The sequence below is a fragment of the Elaeis guineensis genome, chromosome 13 (genome assembly GCF_000442705.2).
Source record: "Elaeis guineensis isolate ETL-2024a chromosome 13, EG11, whole genome shotgun sequence".
Lineage (NCBI taxonomy): Eukaryota > Viridiplantae > Streptophyta > Magnoliopsida > Arecales > Arecaceae > Elaeis > Elaeis guineensis.
The window spans coordinates 62553046-62570673 of NC_026005.2; the positions used below are offsets into that span (position 1 = coordinate 62553046).

Sequence of the window (17628 nt, forward strand, 5' to 3'; positions counted from 1 at the left end):
TTATTGTGATTAGCCGAATCCTCTAGTAAAGTTTTAATGCATATGAGCTATTGTTATTGATGATTTGATATTTTAGTTAATTTAACTAATTAATTAGGTGTTTATTTTTACAAACTTTGCATTGCATAAAATCATAGGTCCGAAATTTGGGTCGGGATGCGGTCTGGGATCCGATCATGATTTAATGCATGCATTGATATAACCTTAGACTCATGTTCAAGAGTCAGTCCCAGAATCCCCAAAACAGACTCTGTGAATGGCTCTTGAATGCTCCAATTTGGATAGTTCAAAAATGCATCAATTTTTTATTGTTGTCATGGCATTCTTTGTTCTATTGTGAAAAATGTCATCATAGTTATCTCGTTTGTTCTTCGGGTACATATTAGATGTAGTTAAAATATGATCCATCTATATCCTATACTTGGAGAATTGTAGGGAGATGTTGCCAGATTTTTTTTGAAGATGGAACAAAGAACAAAGCTGTGGCAAAAATAAAAGTAATGCATTTTTGAAAGGGACAGGACTACACATATTAGGAAGGAGTTAGTGCAGTTAGTATTGCATTTTCGAAATGGATAGGATCATGCACTTTTAAAATATTTTTTATAGCACATACTTTAATGATGAATATTTCTTATGGATAGATGAAAAATATCGACAAAAGTTGAATGAATGTTCACTCTATCATCTTAACTAAATATCGGTAAGATGTTAAGAATTTTATAAGATTTGCATGAGAAAGAGTTGATGATCTCAATAGAATCAAATGTCCTTGTCAGAGATGTCACAACAATTACTTCCAGCCTACAGATGCAACATTGAAGCACTTATTGAATTGGGGTATGGATCCAAAATATACTATTTGAGATTTGTATAGACCAACATACGGGTCAACAGTTTGAATCAATTGGCATCAATGAGATGTTAGATGATTTATATGAAAGGACATATTTTGACAACTCTCCTGACAACTGTCCTGATAGTATGGATAATACAAATGATGGATATTTTAAAAAATTCATGAGAGATATCAAGGAGCCATTGTATCCAAATTGTAAGAAATTTTTGAAATTTGAGTACTGATAAAGCTTCTCCATGATAAAATCATGTTTGGTTGGAGTCAAAAGTCCTTTGACTTTATATTGAATTTAATCAAGGAGGCATTGCCAGATGGTGAAAAATTTTTAAAATCATATTCAGAGGCAAAAAAGTATATGCGTAAACTTGGACTAGGTTATATATCGATACATACATGCAAGAATGATTGTGCATTATTTTATAAAGAATATCAACACTTGGATTATTGCCCAAAATATGGTGAGTCAAGATATGCTGAAGATTTCAAAAGAGGTAAGAAGCGACTTCACAAGATTTTGAGATATTTTTCATTAACATCAAGACTTCAAAGACTTTATCAGTCATCGAGAACCATCGGGGCGATGGGATGGCATCATGAGATGAGAATTTTTGAGGATAATGTCATTAGTCATCCAGCTGACTCTATAGTTTGAAGAGAATTTGACAAATAATATCCTCATTTTACTAGTGACCCTCACAACATTCATCTTGGCCTAGCATCTGATGGTTTCAATCCATTCGGGATCATGAGCAATGCTTACAGTATGTGGTCGATTATGCTAATGTCGTACCATATTACATCATAAAAATATATGAAAGAACTATTTATATTTTTATCATTGCTTATTCCTGGACCTATAGCTCATGATAATGAGATAGATGTTTATCTACAACCCTTAATCGATGAATTGAGAGAACTTTGGAAGATCGGTGTTATAACATATGATTTAGTCAGTAAAAAAAATTTTCGATTGCATGCGATGATAATGTGGATAATTAATGATTTTTCGATATATGGCAACCTATCTAGATGGAGCAAAAAGAATATTTGGCATATCCAATTTGCAACAGTGATAGCTACTCCGTTAGACTGAAGTATGGAAGAAAAATTACCTATATGTATCATCGTCGGTTTTTATCATCTAATCATTCCTTAAGAATCCCTCAGAATCGATGCTTCAATGAAAAATTAGAGATGTGTGGGCCACCTTGTATGATGAACGGAGATGATATATTGACACAACTAGAGGCCATTGGTAGTGTCCAATTTAACAAATTTTTTGGGAGTCGCAAGCGAAAGTATAATAAATCAGAGTTGAGCTAGATGAAGCGGAGTATATTTTTTGAATTACCTTATTGGCAACATCTCCTACATCATCATAACTTGGATGTCATGTATATTGAAAAAAAATATTTATGATAATATTATTGGGACACTTCTTAACATCAAGAAAAAATAAAAGATAATCCAAATTTTCAGCTAGACCCAGAAAGAATGGGATTATGACACGAGTTGCATTTGGTGCCTCGTGATGGTGGAAAATACTTAATGCCAACTGCAAGTTATATATTGCATGGAGATGAGAAAAGAAGTTTTTGTGAGTGGTTAAAAACTGTAAAATTTTTTGATGGTTTTGCCTCTAATATTTAAGTCGTGTGAACTTGAAAAATGACAGTATCTCAGGTATGAAGAGTCATGATTCTCATGTTATGATGCAGCATCTTATACCGTTGTGATGCGTGGCTTCTCCACCCTAGAGGTACAGAATGTACTTATTGAATTGGATATTTTTTTTCGAGAATTATGTTGTCAAAAATTCTAAATTGATGTACTTGAGAAGCTTCAATCAGTCATTATCCTAATTCTGTGTAAGCTCAAAAAAAAAATTTCACCATCATTTTTCAACATTATGGTGCACTTGGCGGTTCACCTTCCAAGGAAGGCTTTGCTTGCCGGGCTAGTCCAGTACTGATGGATGTATCCTGTTGAGCAGTAATAATATTATAAAAAAAATAATTTTTTTACTTAATTTATAATCATTACAATTCTAATTACGTGTGTTTTATATTTATTTTTATCATTTTGTATATACAGATTCTTGTATAAGTTGAAACAACATATACGAAATAAGGCATATCCAGAAAGATCAATTACGGAAGCATATATTTTCATAGAGTATCTTATATTCTGTTCGATATACCTCAATGATGTAGAAATACGATTCAATCATGAAGAGTGCAATGTAGATGAGAGTAGGCCGATATTGAATCTATATTATCTATTTTCAAGATTAATGTTCGTCCCATTGATGGAAGAAAATACAAACATATAGACATAGAAGAGCGCAACCTAACGTATTTCTATATACTAAATAATTGCAAAGAAATCTATCATTTTAGGGAGTAAGTACGTTTACATAATCAACATTATATACTTTTCATGAGGTAAAATAAATAATAAGCATACATTTATTGTAGAGAGCATAGAGACATATTATTGCGATAAAATAATAGAGATATTGAGGGACAACATTGAAGGGAGTTCGCAACTTGGTTCAGATAACGTGTAAGCACTATAATAGTTTTATTTAACTTTTTATTACATATAATGTATACAGATGATTTATCATAATTTATACGTATATTGTTGCAGATGATGTTAATGTATCATAATAAAGAAGATGGTGCAACTGAGGAACTATATGATTTAGCATGCCACCTCGATCTTAGGATTTTTATAGTTGATGTATTGTTGGTGGCATGAGATTTCATACAAGGGTTCTTGATATGCAGAGGCGGACTCAAAATAGTAGAATTTTAACGTTGGAAACCGACAGAGATAATGAGATTGAATATTATGGTATTCTAATGGATATTATACAGTTAAGATATAGGTCAAAATGATTTGTTTACCTATTTAAATACCAATAGTTGGATATCAGCAATAATACGACTGGTATTTATAGAAATGCATACTTCACAAGCGTTAACTTTGCAAGAACATGGTACCAATTCGATCCTTTCATACTCGCTAGTCAGGCAAAATAGGTAATATACCTAAAGGATACGAGATATAAAGGTGAATGGCATATTGTACAAAGGATTGGACCAAGAGGTATTTATGACATAAATGTTCATTCTGAGATAAAAGTAGATGAGGATTTCTTTGAGGAGGAACAGAATACAGCTGACTTGGGATAGTACAGTGCCGATATTGGAAGCACATCTCCTCTGATTAAGAATGACGTGCAATCTGATAATGTTGATGTCAGTAAATTAACTCTGAACATGTCGGAGGATGATGATGACAATGATAACAACTTCATAAATGATGGTGAGGAAGATTATACATTGGTGGATTATGATGATGAAGATGTTGATAATTCTTCTGATGAAGATACAGATATTGAATAATAATATATAATTTTTTTTAAAAAAATTTATATATTTATATTTCATGTATCATTTAGTATCGATATAATTTTTTATCTATATTATACTGTCTCTAATATATTATTTGATACAAGCATGGCACCAGGAGGACGACCGCACAGGGTGGGCCCATGTGGAGATGAGGCAGCCATATCATCTCCTATGACGACAGATTGATTTTACTTATTATTATTTTTTATATTTAATTTATTTTTATTTTTTTTATCATATATAAATAACTGATTTTAAGCTATGCCACCAGGAGGATCATCTGAGCGGAGAGGGCCACATGGAGATACCGATACATCTCCATCTGAGCAGTAGTCGACTCATCCAGAGACAAGCACATCATCTCCTGTCATGATAGATTGATTTTACGTATCATAATTTTTTATATTTAATTTATTTTAATTTTTAATCATGTATAAATAATTGATTTTATGCTACCCGATCAAGAGGACCATCTGATAGGAGGGACCCATACAGAGATGTCGGTACCTCCTCATCTCAGCACGTGGCTATCGAGATAGGTACATCATCTCATGCCATAATAGATTGATTTTATATATTATAATTTTTATATTTAATTTATTTTAAATTTTTATCATGTATAAATAACTGATTTTAAGCTTTTATTTTGCTGCAGCTGATATTGTCATTAGGCGGACTCGTGGAGCTGTCAAAAATGAGAAGCTGGAAGAGTGGAGGAGGGCACATCCCGAGGAGAGGATGAGGATTGTCATCCCATCGGAATATGTCATGTCAGTTCAGTGCCACATCAGAGATTCATACGTATGTGAGGTTGGCATCATTGTTCGAGCGTATGCTTCCCTGATGATGTTTGATTGGTGGAGAGTTTCGGAGCCGCAGAAGTAGATCCTCCTCGATCATTTATCGATAATTAAATATAAATTATGTTATATTTTTTAAATACAGATCTTTCTATTTATTTTATATTTAATTTGATAAGTACTTAATTTTTATCTTTTTAAATCTTATATGTTATATATTATTTGTGCAGCATGACTTTGATATCAAATTAAGCAAATCTTATATGTTATAAATTATGCGTGCGGGAGGCTAACCTTAGGCATATGGGAGATTGCTTAAGAGATTCAGAAATGACCTCCATAACCACTGAAAGGAGGTCTCCAGTGTATGTGGGGCGGCGGTGGCACGTGAGACACCTCACAGGAATGTTTCACGCCCCGACTGAGATCTCCTTTGCAACAAATACGAGGACCCTGCATACTGGATATAACTATTATATCTAATAAAAATATGAATTATCGAATTAATGTGGTATAATATATTTACTAATATCTTGAATGCATTTGCTTATTAAGTCTTTGGCGACAAGAATGCACAGAACCGGTTGAGGCTCACGGTGATGCATTGTGGCGGATCGAAGTCATTTGCGCAGTATCAGTATGAGCTGATAAGTACATACACATACATCTCCAACATTTTTTTGGAAAATGTATGTGTCTATGTACTTACATTTATAAATTTTAAAGGGACATCGAGACAAGACAGCTATCCGGATGGATTGACATCTACTAGAGGATCCATCGTCAGATGACGGGGGAGTGGCTTCCTGGGACTAGGGAGAGGTATGTAAGTATTAATTGATTAAGTTCTATATTCAATTTTATTATGAAGTTTAGACTTTTGATTATATTTATTTTTTTCTTTAATTAGGAGTAGATAATGGAGATACGATTCCAGCCCACCGTTGAGGGCTCCACCCCACCCATAGATTACAATATCTATGATGAGGTGCTTGGTAGGAGACCCAGATATATTACAGGGTAGAATATGCGGTTGCAGCTCCCAGCTCCTCTAGAGTATCACATGTTTCTTATGATGCTCGTCTCCATGAGATGGAGAAGAGATATGAGGAGGAGATGCGTCAAGCTGAGGAGGAGCACCGTAGATCCCAAGAGGATATAGCTGTCCTACAGCGTGACAATATTGAGCTTAGATCCCAGCTTGCAGCATTTGGAATGAAGCTCGATGAGTTAGTTTGCCGCATACTTTCTCCATCGCCTTCCAACATCCCTGCTGATGCCTATGATGATGACTCCACCGATGATGATGCTGGGTGTCCTCCTATGATCGATATTATTTTATGTTAATTTTAATCTATATATTTTCATCATTTACTAAATAATTAGTTTGCTAACTTAATTTTTTAATTTATTGTAGGTATGTGATACGGCTTGGCATGTGGAGTTTTATTTTGCATGAATATATATATTTTTATAATTTATTTTATACGATTGTATATATACTTAATTTGTTATATGTATGGTTATAAAAATGAACATCATATTTTGATATATATATATATTGTGTTATTGTTAAAATAAAATAAATTTGATTCCAGCATACGTGTGAATAAAGAAGGTAGTGTACATTATATATGTTTGTTTGTGTATAAGTTTACAGGAAAAATTATAAACAATTATTATGAAAGTAATTATTTTTTTGTAAAAAAGATAATTAGCGACATAAGAGAAGCATAGAAAAAATTCTTTAGCGACATTAATTAGCATCGATAAATAAAATGTAGCATCGCCAAAGGACATGCTGGGTGCCGAGTGTGCCACCATTAGCGACGTTATAAAATATTTATTGATGTTAATTTGTGTCGCTAAATGGCGACGCAGAATAAACATAGGTAAAGGCCTTTGACGATGCTAATAATCATCGATAAATATCCATTTGTATCGTCAAAGAGCGTGCCGGGATGTTGGATGTGCCACCATTAGTGGCGCAAACTATAATTACCGACGTTAATTAGCATCGCTATTTTGCCTACGCTTAGTTTGCATCTCTAAATATAATATTAGTAACAAAAAATAAGTGTAGGTAAAATTAGCATCGTTAAATGACGATATTAGCTCCCAATTTCGACACACCTTTTTGCGATGCTAGTTAATATTTGCCGACGCTAAAGTGGCATCACATATTTGACGACGTAAAATTAGCATCACAAAAAATACATTTGATGATGCTTGATAAGCGTAGGTAAACTGAACTTTTTTTAATAAAATTTTTGCATCGCTAAATATATATTTGCCGATATTTTTTAAGCGTAGTTAAATTGACTATTGCCGATGTTTTCTTTTCATGTAGGTAAATGTAACTAACTATGTTTTAGCTAAGCGTCGGCAAAATTAAATATTTGCCGATGTTAAAAAATAAGCGTCAGCAAATAGAATCAACAATTTTCTTATTGTCGATGCTTGTTTGCCGACTCTGTTGCGTCGGTAGTTATTTTTTACGATACTTTTTTTAGATTTAGCTACGTTTATTTGCGTAGCTAATTGTCTTAACTCTTGTAGTATTTGAACGATTTAGATCTCATTAAGATTTCGTAGGTCTTACACGAAGAGCCTTAGGAACAGAAACAACATAAACCAAATCTCCAGATCATTTACATAAATTGAATCAAATTCTTTATTAGATATTCTTTGTGAATAGGTACAACAACCAGACTTTTGATCTGTAGTTACATGGACACTTGCCTCAGGCTCCGAGAATGCGAGCATATTGGGCATTGTTATAGTTCTAATAATGTAGAGAGCATCAATAATCCCACATCAATTGTAAGTCAAGGGAGACTTGCATTTATAAGGAAGAAAAAATTCTTCCCACGTGAGATTCTTTTTAAAGGACAAAACCGTGAGACCTATGCGCCAGAGCGGATAATACCTCACGTGACGGATCGAACCCTTGTCCGCAACAATGGCGCGCCAAGTAGAGGTCGAGATCCACCTCGATTCCCTGAGGCTGAGGTTTGCCTAAGCTGACTGTGGGGCTCCTCGGACTGTATACATCGAAGTCTCCCTTGACTGAGGGACTCTGTTATGGTTCTAATAATGTGGAGGGTACCAATAATTCCACATCGATTGTGAGTCAAGGGGACTCGCGCTTAGAAGGAGGAAAAAATCTTTTTCACGTGAGATACCTTTTAAAGAGTAAAATCATGAGGCCCATGGACTAGAGCGGACAATACCTCACGTGATGGGCCGAACCCTTGTCCACAACAGGCATAATTATTTGTCTCCATTTTTTTAGTTTCTAATAATGAGTTCAACCCATCATAATAATGTTGAAAAATGAAAATTTGCCCCCTTGTTGGGATTGACCAAGGATGTTGAAATAACTTTTGAGAGATACTTTTTTTTTTTGTACCTCTAAGAAAATTAAAATGTTGGAGAAATACACTGAAAGATCTTAACAAATAATATCTTCTAATATTTTTTTATACAAAATTCTAAAAAATAAAATTATATAATATTTATGAATAATATATAATTTAGTTAAAATTATTTTTTCCATATATCTTTTTATCCTTTTTTTTTTTTTTTTTTTATCTCTTGCCGAATCAAACATTAGGACACGTCCGATTCTCGTATCCATGTCCATGGAACACTGCTTTTGATGTATGCCTACATCTCTATACGACTTTTCATGGAAAAGCTATTGTGATTTGAAAAGAAAAATACATGCATAGACGAGTGTTTACAACTGGTAAAGCTGGTTTATTTTCATATCTCTTGCATGATGACCCTAACGTCACAGAACCCTGCTTAAAAGTTAGTTTATTTTCATGTCTCTTGCATGATGACCCTAACGTCAGAGAACCCTGCCTGATAGCTGTTTACTAATTAAGATGAATGCATGACAAAACAATGATTTCAGATTCCAGGAGGAAGGTCAGGTCTTCATCCTCAGCATCTACAGAGGCCTCCTTAGGCAAACTGATTTCGTTCTTCCACATAAATGGAAGAAAAAATTTAAGTAATAGCAAGATATAAACAATTTTTTTTTACAAAAAACTTTGTGCACCTTAAAAAAAAATAATCAGCAAACAATAACAATTATATGTGGAAAAGGTTCAACAGTTTGTGCATAATCACAAACTTGAAATCGGTGATTATCAAGAAAGTGCACCATTTATAGTTCAATGAAGTGTGACATCACCTGAGTAAAGTTTCAAAAGTAAAATAATCATATATATCATAATGATATGCATAAGCCAACAGACAAAACAAAGAAACATATGAAATTATGCAGGTAAGGCACCAAATCTCAGCAGTTCTGATTTAAAAAGAAATGTTTTATATTTGTTTGTTTTTCAAAATTAAGTGATCATAAACTTGTGGACGAAAATATAGATGCAAGCCGTGATTAACTTTTCAATGAATTTGAAGCTTTAGTCTTGTCCCATGCCATAAGGAATCCTCCAGAAGTTTGAAAAAGTTTCAAAAAGTGACTAAACACAATCACATCGCTCTGGTACATGTCCGAGTTGAAAGCCTAATAGTCCAGCAAGAGCAGTTAGACCATGCCCTCATCATCCATATCCCAAAAATCAAATGATACTTCAGAGTCCAAACACCACAGCCAGAGGTATAGTTTTAGGGAAGAATTGACACCACTTTTTTTTTTTTTTTGGTTGTTGCTGTCAAATATTTTGCAAATACCAACAAAGTTATCTGGTTTCTTTTCTATTTATCTCCAACAATCATGATATGTCCATTCTCTAGAAATACAAATTCTATCTCATCAAATTCCCCTTGTCCAGAGTTCCCCTTAATGTCCATCATTAATCCAGTTCTTCAACTCCCAATAGTCCTTCAATTTCATAGAGAAGGGACCACTCTTGTAAAGAGAGACATCTCCTGCCTTTATTTGCCCCTCTTCTCTAGTCTGGAACACTTCAAGGACCATTAACACCGCAAGAGCACTACAAAGCATGGTTCCTTTGCCTGTAGCAGACCCTTCACTTTCAGGGCATTGACGGGCTCCACCATTCCAAGTTCGATTGATCAATAAGGATCTTTTCCTTCTCAACCTATTTTATCTTTTGCTATTGGGTGTAGCTTCCAACGCAATAGTTTTTTGCACTCAATAAGGTTCTCTTTTTTTTTCAGAAGATTAACGCCATCCATTCATAGAGTGGATGGTATGGACATGCTACATTTTTGATATGTGATGGTTGCTTTCAACATTTTTTTTCTGTTCGAGTTAATTGCTGACCTATTAATTTAATTTGGAGCACTACAATGAGATAAAGCTTATTCAATTCTGACTGCTCGTATCAGTTTTTTATTTGATTTTATGATTCAATTTCGCTGTCGGCTTGTTGGTTGCGCCATCTGAGACTGTGTTTGGGCCTGTCGAGCTGTTCGATCTTCATGCACTAGTATAACAGTAAATAAACCATATGCATATAGCAGCAACAATGGGTTTGCCAAATTCTTCCTGCTTGATTTGCTGTGCAGCATCAGCCATGGTTGTTTTCTGGTCAGATTTCTAATTACCCATTACAGCTGGGAAACCAATCTCAGATTAAGGTGTGGGCACAGTGTTATCACTTTCTTTGCTATGCCGTTGATGATGAGATGGTTTGACAGACCTGCGTTTTAAGCATGCTGCATCACCCCTTTTGGTGTTCGCCGCAGGTGATATGCAACTTGATGCACTCAAAGCTGGTTTATTTTTTGCTGATTACAATGTGTGGTTGGTAATTCACTATGCATATGAATTTTCCCTTCATCATTATGCAATGCATCTTTCCTTTAGCCGGTAGTATGTTATACAAGATTCAAGATCATTAGAAATCAAAATGCTGGAGAAAATATGAGTGTAGCCATTTTCTGGCCTGATTGCTGATAAGAGAAAGCAAGCTTGTGTTTCAAGTGCTGATAAACTGCAACAAAGCAGCTTGATGAATTCTGTATCCTTTTTTGAAATGCAACAAATATGGCAGCAAGCACAAATTGATCTCTCCTCATTTTGGAAAACAATAGAACTTCACTTAATCCATTTCTGATAAGAGCAATCTAACAGCTTTTACCAAGAAAAGAAGGGATCATATTACAGAGAATAGCCTAGAGAGAGAGATTTCCGAACAGGCCAAATGAGTCTCTTTTTACTTGTTTTAATCTGTTTCCAAACTGGAGGGGAGAATCCTAGTGTGCTGTTTGACAATTGAAGATATATACTAATTAGAATAGTTCGGGAGGAGACAAGCTACTTGACAACAGTGTAGCCTGCACCGAGCGTGGGCTTAGGTTACTCTGGGTCGATGGATGTCTCACAATGTGTTTGAGGAGGAGATCACATGATATGAATAGAAGTTCTGAGAGGCAGTGGTCTTCATAGATGCTGAATATAATGGAGTTTGTGGATTCCATTAAACATAGTTTAATTTGGATGTTGCTTCCAGATTTGCCTGTGGAGTAGTGGGATAGGAAGATGCTTTTGATGATTGCTTCTGTTGTGGCACTCCTCTTTTTATTGATCATTTCATTACATCAGACATCAATTCCTATTACCATAAATGTGATTTATACGTCCAAATCGTATTTTTGTACAAAGTGCCTACAGAACGATATTAAGTCTCATTTTAGGATAATACAAATGTCAAATAATGAAAATAAAAAAGTTAGAGAAATGTGTTCACCAAGCTCAGATTCCTAATATAGAGAAGTTGGCCTCATAAGCTCTATAGTTGAAGTTATCACCCCAACTCAAGTTGCGCTTTAACATTAGTTACAATGGTTGACTTACAGTGAAGCTCATTTCTTATATTTGGAGGAGAGTTTGGAAAAAGGGAGGCATTTTTTATGACAAAATTTTTCACCGAACAGCTTGCAAGCATATGCTTGGTTGGAGTACTTGACGTACATAGAGATAATGGTGTTTTGTATGAAGTTAGCATCGAAGCTACAGGCCTATGTGTGGACTTAGGTGCCTATTGATAGGGAGTGGAAGGCATTGTAGGCCTTGTGGAGGGGGCAGAAGGTGAAAAAGAGAGGCAGAAATTAAGAGTAGGCGGCAATGGTTGAGGTAGAGAAGAGTAACATGGTGAAGTGTGAGGTAGAGAAGGTGGTTGTGGGCCGCTCAAAGGTGGCCGATGCTAGCTACAACACTGAGGGCAGCAATGAAAAGAAATTTCGCAGCAGGGCAAGGGAGGAAAGGGGAAAGGAAGGAGGAGGAGAGCCCTGCTGTAGTGAAGCTTGAGGTAGATGAGGCAGCCGTGGCTTCTCAAAGGTGGCAGAGGCTGGTGGTGGCATTGAGGGCAGCAGCGAGGAGGAACTCGCATGCTGGGCAAGGGAGGAGAGGGGAAGAGAAGGAGGGGATTTAAAAATAAAATAAAATACCAACTCAGGTGGCTGTAACTTGTTCGGAGCCATTTTAATTTAACTGCAAATCAATCTACTACGGGATAGCTCGAAGTTGCAACCCAACAAGTAACTCAACTTACCATACAATATGAGTTACAGGAATCCAAACAAGTAGATTGATCTATACTTGCAACTTGAGCTGTATGTAGCTCCACTTGTAGGATTCCAAACAACCTCCAAATAATCTTTTTCCTCCTCTAATTGCAAAAATATTCAGTGAATGAGTAAAGAAATCCAGGCTTCTAAATCAAAATTAAAAGTTTGAGGATTAAATGAGTGTGGCAAAGTATGATAGTGTAAAAAGCTTAATATATGGAAGTATGACCGACCCTAATAGTATAATGAAGCATGAAATAATATGAAAAGCTGTATCTTACCATAAATGTTTACCAAATATGAAGGATAATAAGAATACAAGCATGCTAGCTCTGAAATTGGAATAACAATTGTGTTTCAGAACTCATACCTCTAGAATATGTTGACGATCAAAACAAGAAAGCCAGATAAATTGCTAGAAAGTTCTTCACACCGCAGACAACTGACAAAAATATAAATAGTAGAATTAATTATGTTCTCTTGCAACCCTTGCTACAAATCCTAGTGAACAGAGATGCATAATATCTACCATCACCAAGATCGCATCAAACCCCATCATTTCTGACACAATCCGAAAAGCAAGGCGTATAGACGAAAAAACTCCCGAGGCCGACATGATTGAAGTCATAAACCTCTTCCAAATGAGCATTGTTCAAGTGGTAGGCAAAGAGCCTGCAAAGAACTTGTAGATAGACAACATTTCCGTCAGGATGTAATGCCAATATATCAAAGTAGCCAGTGGAAAACGGGGATAACTGATGCAGAACCTTCTTGCCTTGACTTATCTCAACTATGGTCTTGATATTAGCACGATGCTTCAAACTCCATTGGTTACTATCTAAATCCTCGAGAACCCAAATTTGCAGTTCAGTTTTACCTTTATGGGCATAATGCAGGTAACCTCCAAAGTAAAGATTTAAATCCCAACAGGACATTCCGTAGGATACGGAGATGGGGCACCATCCCATGTGTTGGGACAGACCATCTCGCTAGCATCTCGACGTCCCGATCGAAATATCTTGGGACATTCTCTGTCCCAAGTGTCGGGACGGAATGGGACGGCGATGCATCCTGTTCCATAGAAAAATCGAGACAGTTTCATTCTACGGGATTAAAAATCTTGCTCCAGAGAATCCAATACATGGGTCGTGAAGGAATAATCTTTTGTGTGCCTTATCCGTGGAATTTGGTAGCTTGATGCTCCGAAGAACCTCTCTCTCAATATCAATTCTCACGACAAGATTGGGAGCAGAAAGCTGAACAAACTTGTAAACAAATCCTTCATAGTAAACCCCTGATAAGAGGAGAATTCGAGTGGAGTGATCATTCCACAGTGGCTGCCACTTGTCTCACTCCCGTGTCTTGGATAAGTAAATTTCAAGCTTGGTTGATACCTTGGTTTCTTTGAAGTGGAGGACATGGTGGTAAGGCGAGCGTCGGGATCGAAAACTAGTGCTTGATTTTCAAGTCTTTCAAAACTGTCGAAAGCTAGTGCTTGGTTTTCAAATCTTTCAAAACTGTCAGGCAGAAAAATTCTTTGTACATCATAGACGGTGTAGAATCGCACACGCCGTCCGCAGTAATTGGCTCATGCACAGAATCAGTGCGGTGTGCGAAAATTTTTTTTTTTTCATCCTGTCTCATGCATGAGCCAACCACCACGGATGATGCGTGCAGTTCTGCACCATCTGTGGCGCACAAAGAATTTCTCAGATATAGTATTTGGAGAGAATTGAACGTGGATGCCAAGTGCGACAGATAAGCAAAACATTGCAACAGTCCACATCCGAATACTTTCAGGAGGTGGCAGGAAGCTGAGCGTTGGTTCGAGGGTGCAAGCAGTTGATAGTTTGAGGTATCTGTTGGGCGAAAACTTGAAGCGATCCGGAAACAGGTCGGAGAGCGGTGGGTCCACGTTGTGGAAGAGGCCGGAGAAGGTGCATGGGAGCTTGTTTTGATAGAGAGTGTCGGAAGTGAAGGCGAGCCATGACTTGGAGACACATTGGAAACGGAAGAAAGACTTGGCCGGCAGTCCATAGGGGATCTCACCCACCAGCTCCTCTGTTAATTTGGTTGCAGGGCGATTCCTTTTTTTTTCTGGTGGAGGCCATCTTCTCTTTCAGCTGGATCAATTCTCCATTAGCTCGGAAGAGCTACAGAAGGAGCTTTGCCTCCCAGAAGCCTCTGTGATAATAGACAACAAATATGGTGAAATGGTCGAGGATGGTTGACTTAAAATAACAGGAAAAGGCCAAGGGATGAAAGTTCTGTAATCATCCTCCTTTAGCTCGGAAGAGCTACAGAAGGAGCTTTGCCTCCCAGAAGCCTCTGTGATAATAGACAACAAATATGGTGAAATGGTCGAGGATGGTTGACTTAAAATAACAGGAAAAGGCCAAGGGATGAAAGTTCTGTAATCATCCTCCTGTGATGATAGACAATGAATACGTGGAATGGTCGAGAATGGTTGACTTAAAATAACCGAAAAAAGCCAAAAGATGAAAGTTCTTTTTTTTCTTCTTCTTCTTTTATTTTTTGGAGGAGTTTTTGTTTTTGGGGGTGGGTGTTTTGGGGGGTAACAAAGATGAAAGTTCTTTAATCCTCCTCTGCTCTGCTGGGGAGGCTAGGATATATCTTAACATGAGCAGGATCTGATATAGATGTAGAATCATGGGTTGGACATGGTCCAAAGGGAGACCAGGAAAAACTTTTGGATCCATCGGTCTACGATTGGATCTGGTACAATTACAACAAATAAATAACCCACCTGAAAAAGATGTTATATAAAGAGAATTCCAATGCATGATGTTTCGATTATTGTAGGGTTTGGAGAGAGTAGAAGATATACCATTTTACTCCAATGAGTGGAGAGACTAATTCCATGTTTCAAACCCTTTAATGCTCAGAGATGGAGTAACCTTACTGCTGCACCACGGCTCTTCCTCATCCAAGTCGGAGATTATATGGTACAGGTCAAAAGATGGTGTCTAGAGGCCTAGGCATGCAGCTTAGCCCTATTCCTTTTATGTTCTACGTGCAAATATTTCTGATGGTAGGCTTAGTTGTGTTGATTTGCATTTATAATATACGAGCTAGGCTTGCTGGATGGAAGTGGGGTAGTTAATATACAAGCTGGGCAGAATTACCTTGGCCAACAATGCTTTGAATGGTGACCCTAGTTATCAACCTTGCATGCTCCATACTAAAATCAGTTGTATTCTGAAAATTTGTGTGAAGGGTTTTAACAAAAATGCTCATTATGTTATCAACCTCTATTTGCAAAGTGGTTCTGCAAAGATCTAAATAAATAAATAAATAACATATTGAAAAAAAAAAGGTCTAGAACAAAATGCAGATACGACTAGATCAAGTGTTCAGGGAATAGCATTCATGAAACAGATATGTTGATTAAGATCTTATGTATTATTGTTTCCAACAGCTAAATTCTAGGGTTCCCAAAAGCCAGACATTAACCTGAATGATAATTTCAGAGGCATCTGAGCAAGTTGTTTCTTACAATGTTCTTCAATGGACCACTGGAATGGTGCTTCATCAAATATGATCAAACAATAACGTAAATAAAATCACATGAGCTTAAAAAAAAATGCAACCAAAGCATGAGAAAAAGGCATTCATGATTTCATCTTAAAAAGAGAAATACACACAGCAAATTAACTTGCTTCTTCCAAAACCAAAAAGAGGCAACTAATTAAGGGCAACATTTTCATGCTTGAATTACGTGATGGCTGAATGAGACTGCTCTGTGGTATAATGTGACAAGTTACCATTTAACTGCTTGCAACTAGAGCTTAAAGTTTTTAAATCTTTATTTTTGTCGGTCATCAGAAATATTCTCCTGAAAAGAATATAATAAAGCTTGCTGCAGAAATGCCTCAAAGCATGTGTATAACAACATTGTGCTATCTCTTTATCTTCTTTGGCCTTATTCGCTTGATAGCCATGAAGGTTACAGCAGCAGAGAGAGAGTACCTGAACACAGATTATCAGTGCCAGATTAGATTTGTACAGCTCAGATCTCGTTAACATTTCACAGGTCTTACATGAAGAGTCTTAGAAACAGAAACAACCTAAACCAAATCTTCAGATCATTTACATAGATTGAATCAGATTCTTTATTAGATATTCTTTGTGAATAAGGTACAACAAGACTTTGATCTGTGTTATATAGACACTTGCACCTAGCTCCAAGAATGCGATATATAACAGGCATATATGTTAAGGTTGGCAATTTTGTCCGACCCACCGGGTATCCGACCATACCCGATCCAAATGGGATGGATTTTATCCGATCTAATTAAAATCCAGAGCAGATATGGATTTTAGAAAAAAACCGAAGCACATATTGAAAAATGATATACTCCGCCCCGAAACCGATCCGCTATATATAAATATCATTCAAACTCTTATATATAATAACCAACAAAATATCCTTACCATTTAACTCTTAAACATAAAGACCCAACACAAAACCCTAGACAATATCTAAGCTTCCCTATTCGGCCGCTCCAGGCCTCCCACCCGATTGGGACTTCTAAGGAGGGGAAAACGAAAGGAAGAATTTTCCTCTCCAAGCTTCCCACCTGATTGAGACTCCTGTGGACGGAAAAAAATGCTTCATGCCTCCCACCCAATCGAGACTCCTATGGATGGAAAAAACAGAGGAAAAAGAATGGGAAACCATAGAAACAAATCAATGAAGCAAAGGAAAGTCAAAAAATTAGAAGGTCAAACCCCTTCCCACATTGATTGCTTTTTTTCTCTTTTTTTTTTTGCCTCATTTTCTTTTCATTTCATTTTCTTTTTCGGAGATCTGCGGGGAAGAAGAGCACTTGAGAGAAATTGGAGGCGTTTTTCCATTTTTTTCACTTCCTTTTCTTTTCATTACATTCTCTCTTTAGGAGATCTGTGGAAAAAGAGAGCACATGAGAGAGATCTATGGGGAAGGAGAGCACCTGAGGGAGATCCGTGGGGAAGGGGAGCACCTAAGAGAGATTTGTCGGGAAGGAGAGCACCT

The 17628-nt window shown here is 36.5% G+C and overlaps 1 protein-coding gene and 1 pseudogene across 1 annotated transcript in view; both read right to left on the reverse strand.

The window, feature by feature from the left end:
• Positions 1-12876: 12876 nt before the first annotated feature.
• Positions 12877-15851, reverse strand: LOC140853142 (putative F-box protein At5g52610; annotated as a pseudogene).
• Positions 15852-16211: 360 nt separating this feature from the next.
• Positions 16212-17628, reverse strand: part of LOC105060680 (surfeit locus protein 1) — a 13549-nt gene continuing 12132 nt past the window's right edge. Inside the window, exon 6 of the mRNA XM_073247681.1 lies at positions 16212-16583. Coding sequence (XP_073103782.1) covers positions 16514-16583 — 70 coding nt within the window. The 3' untranslated portion in view covers positions 16212-16513. The remainder of the gene's footprint in view (positions 16584-17628) is intronic.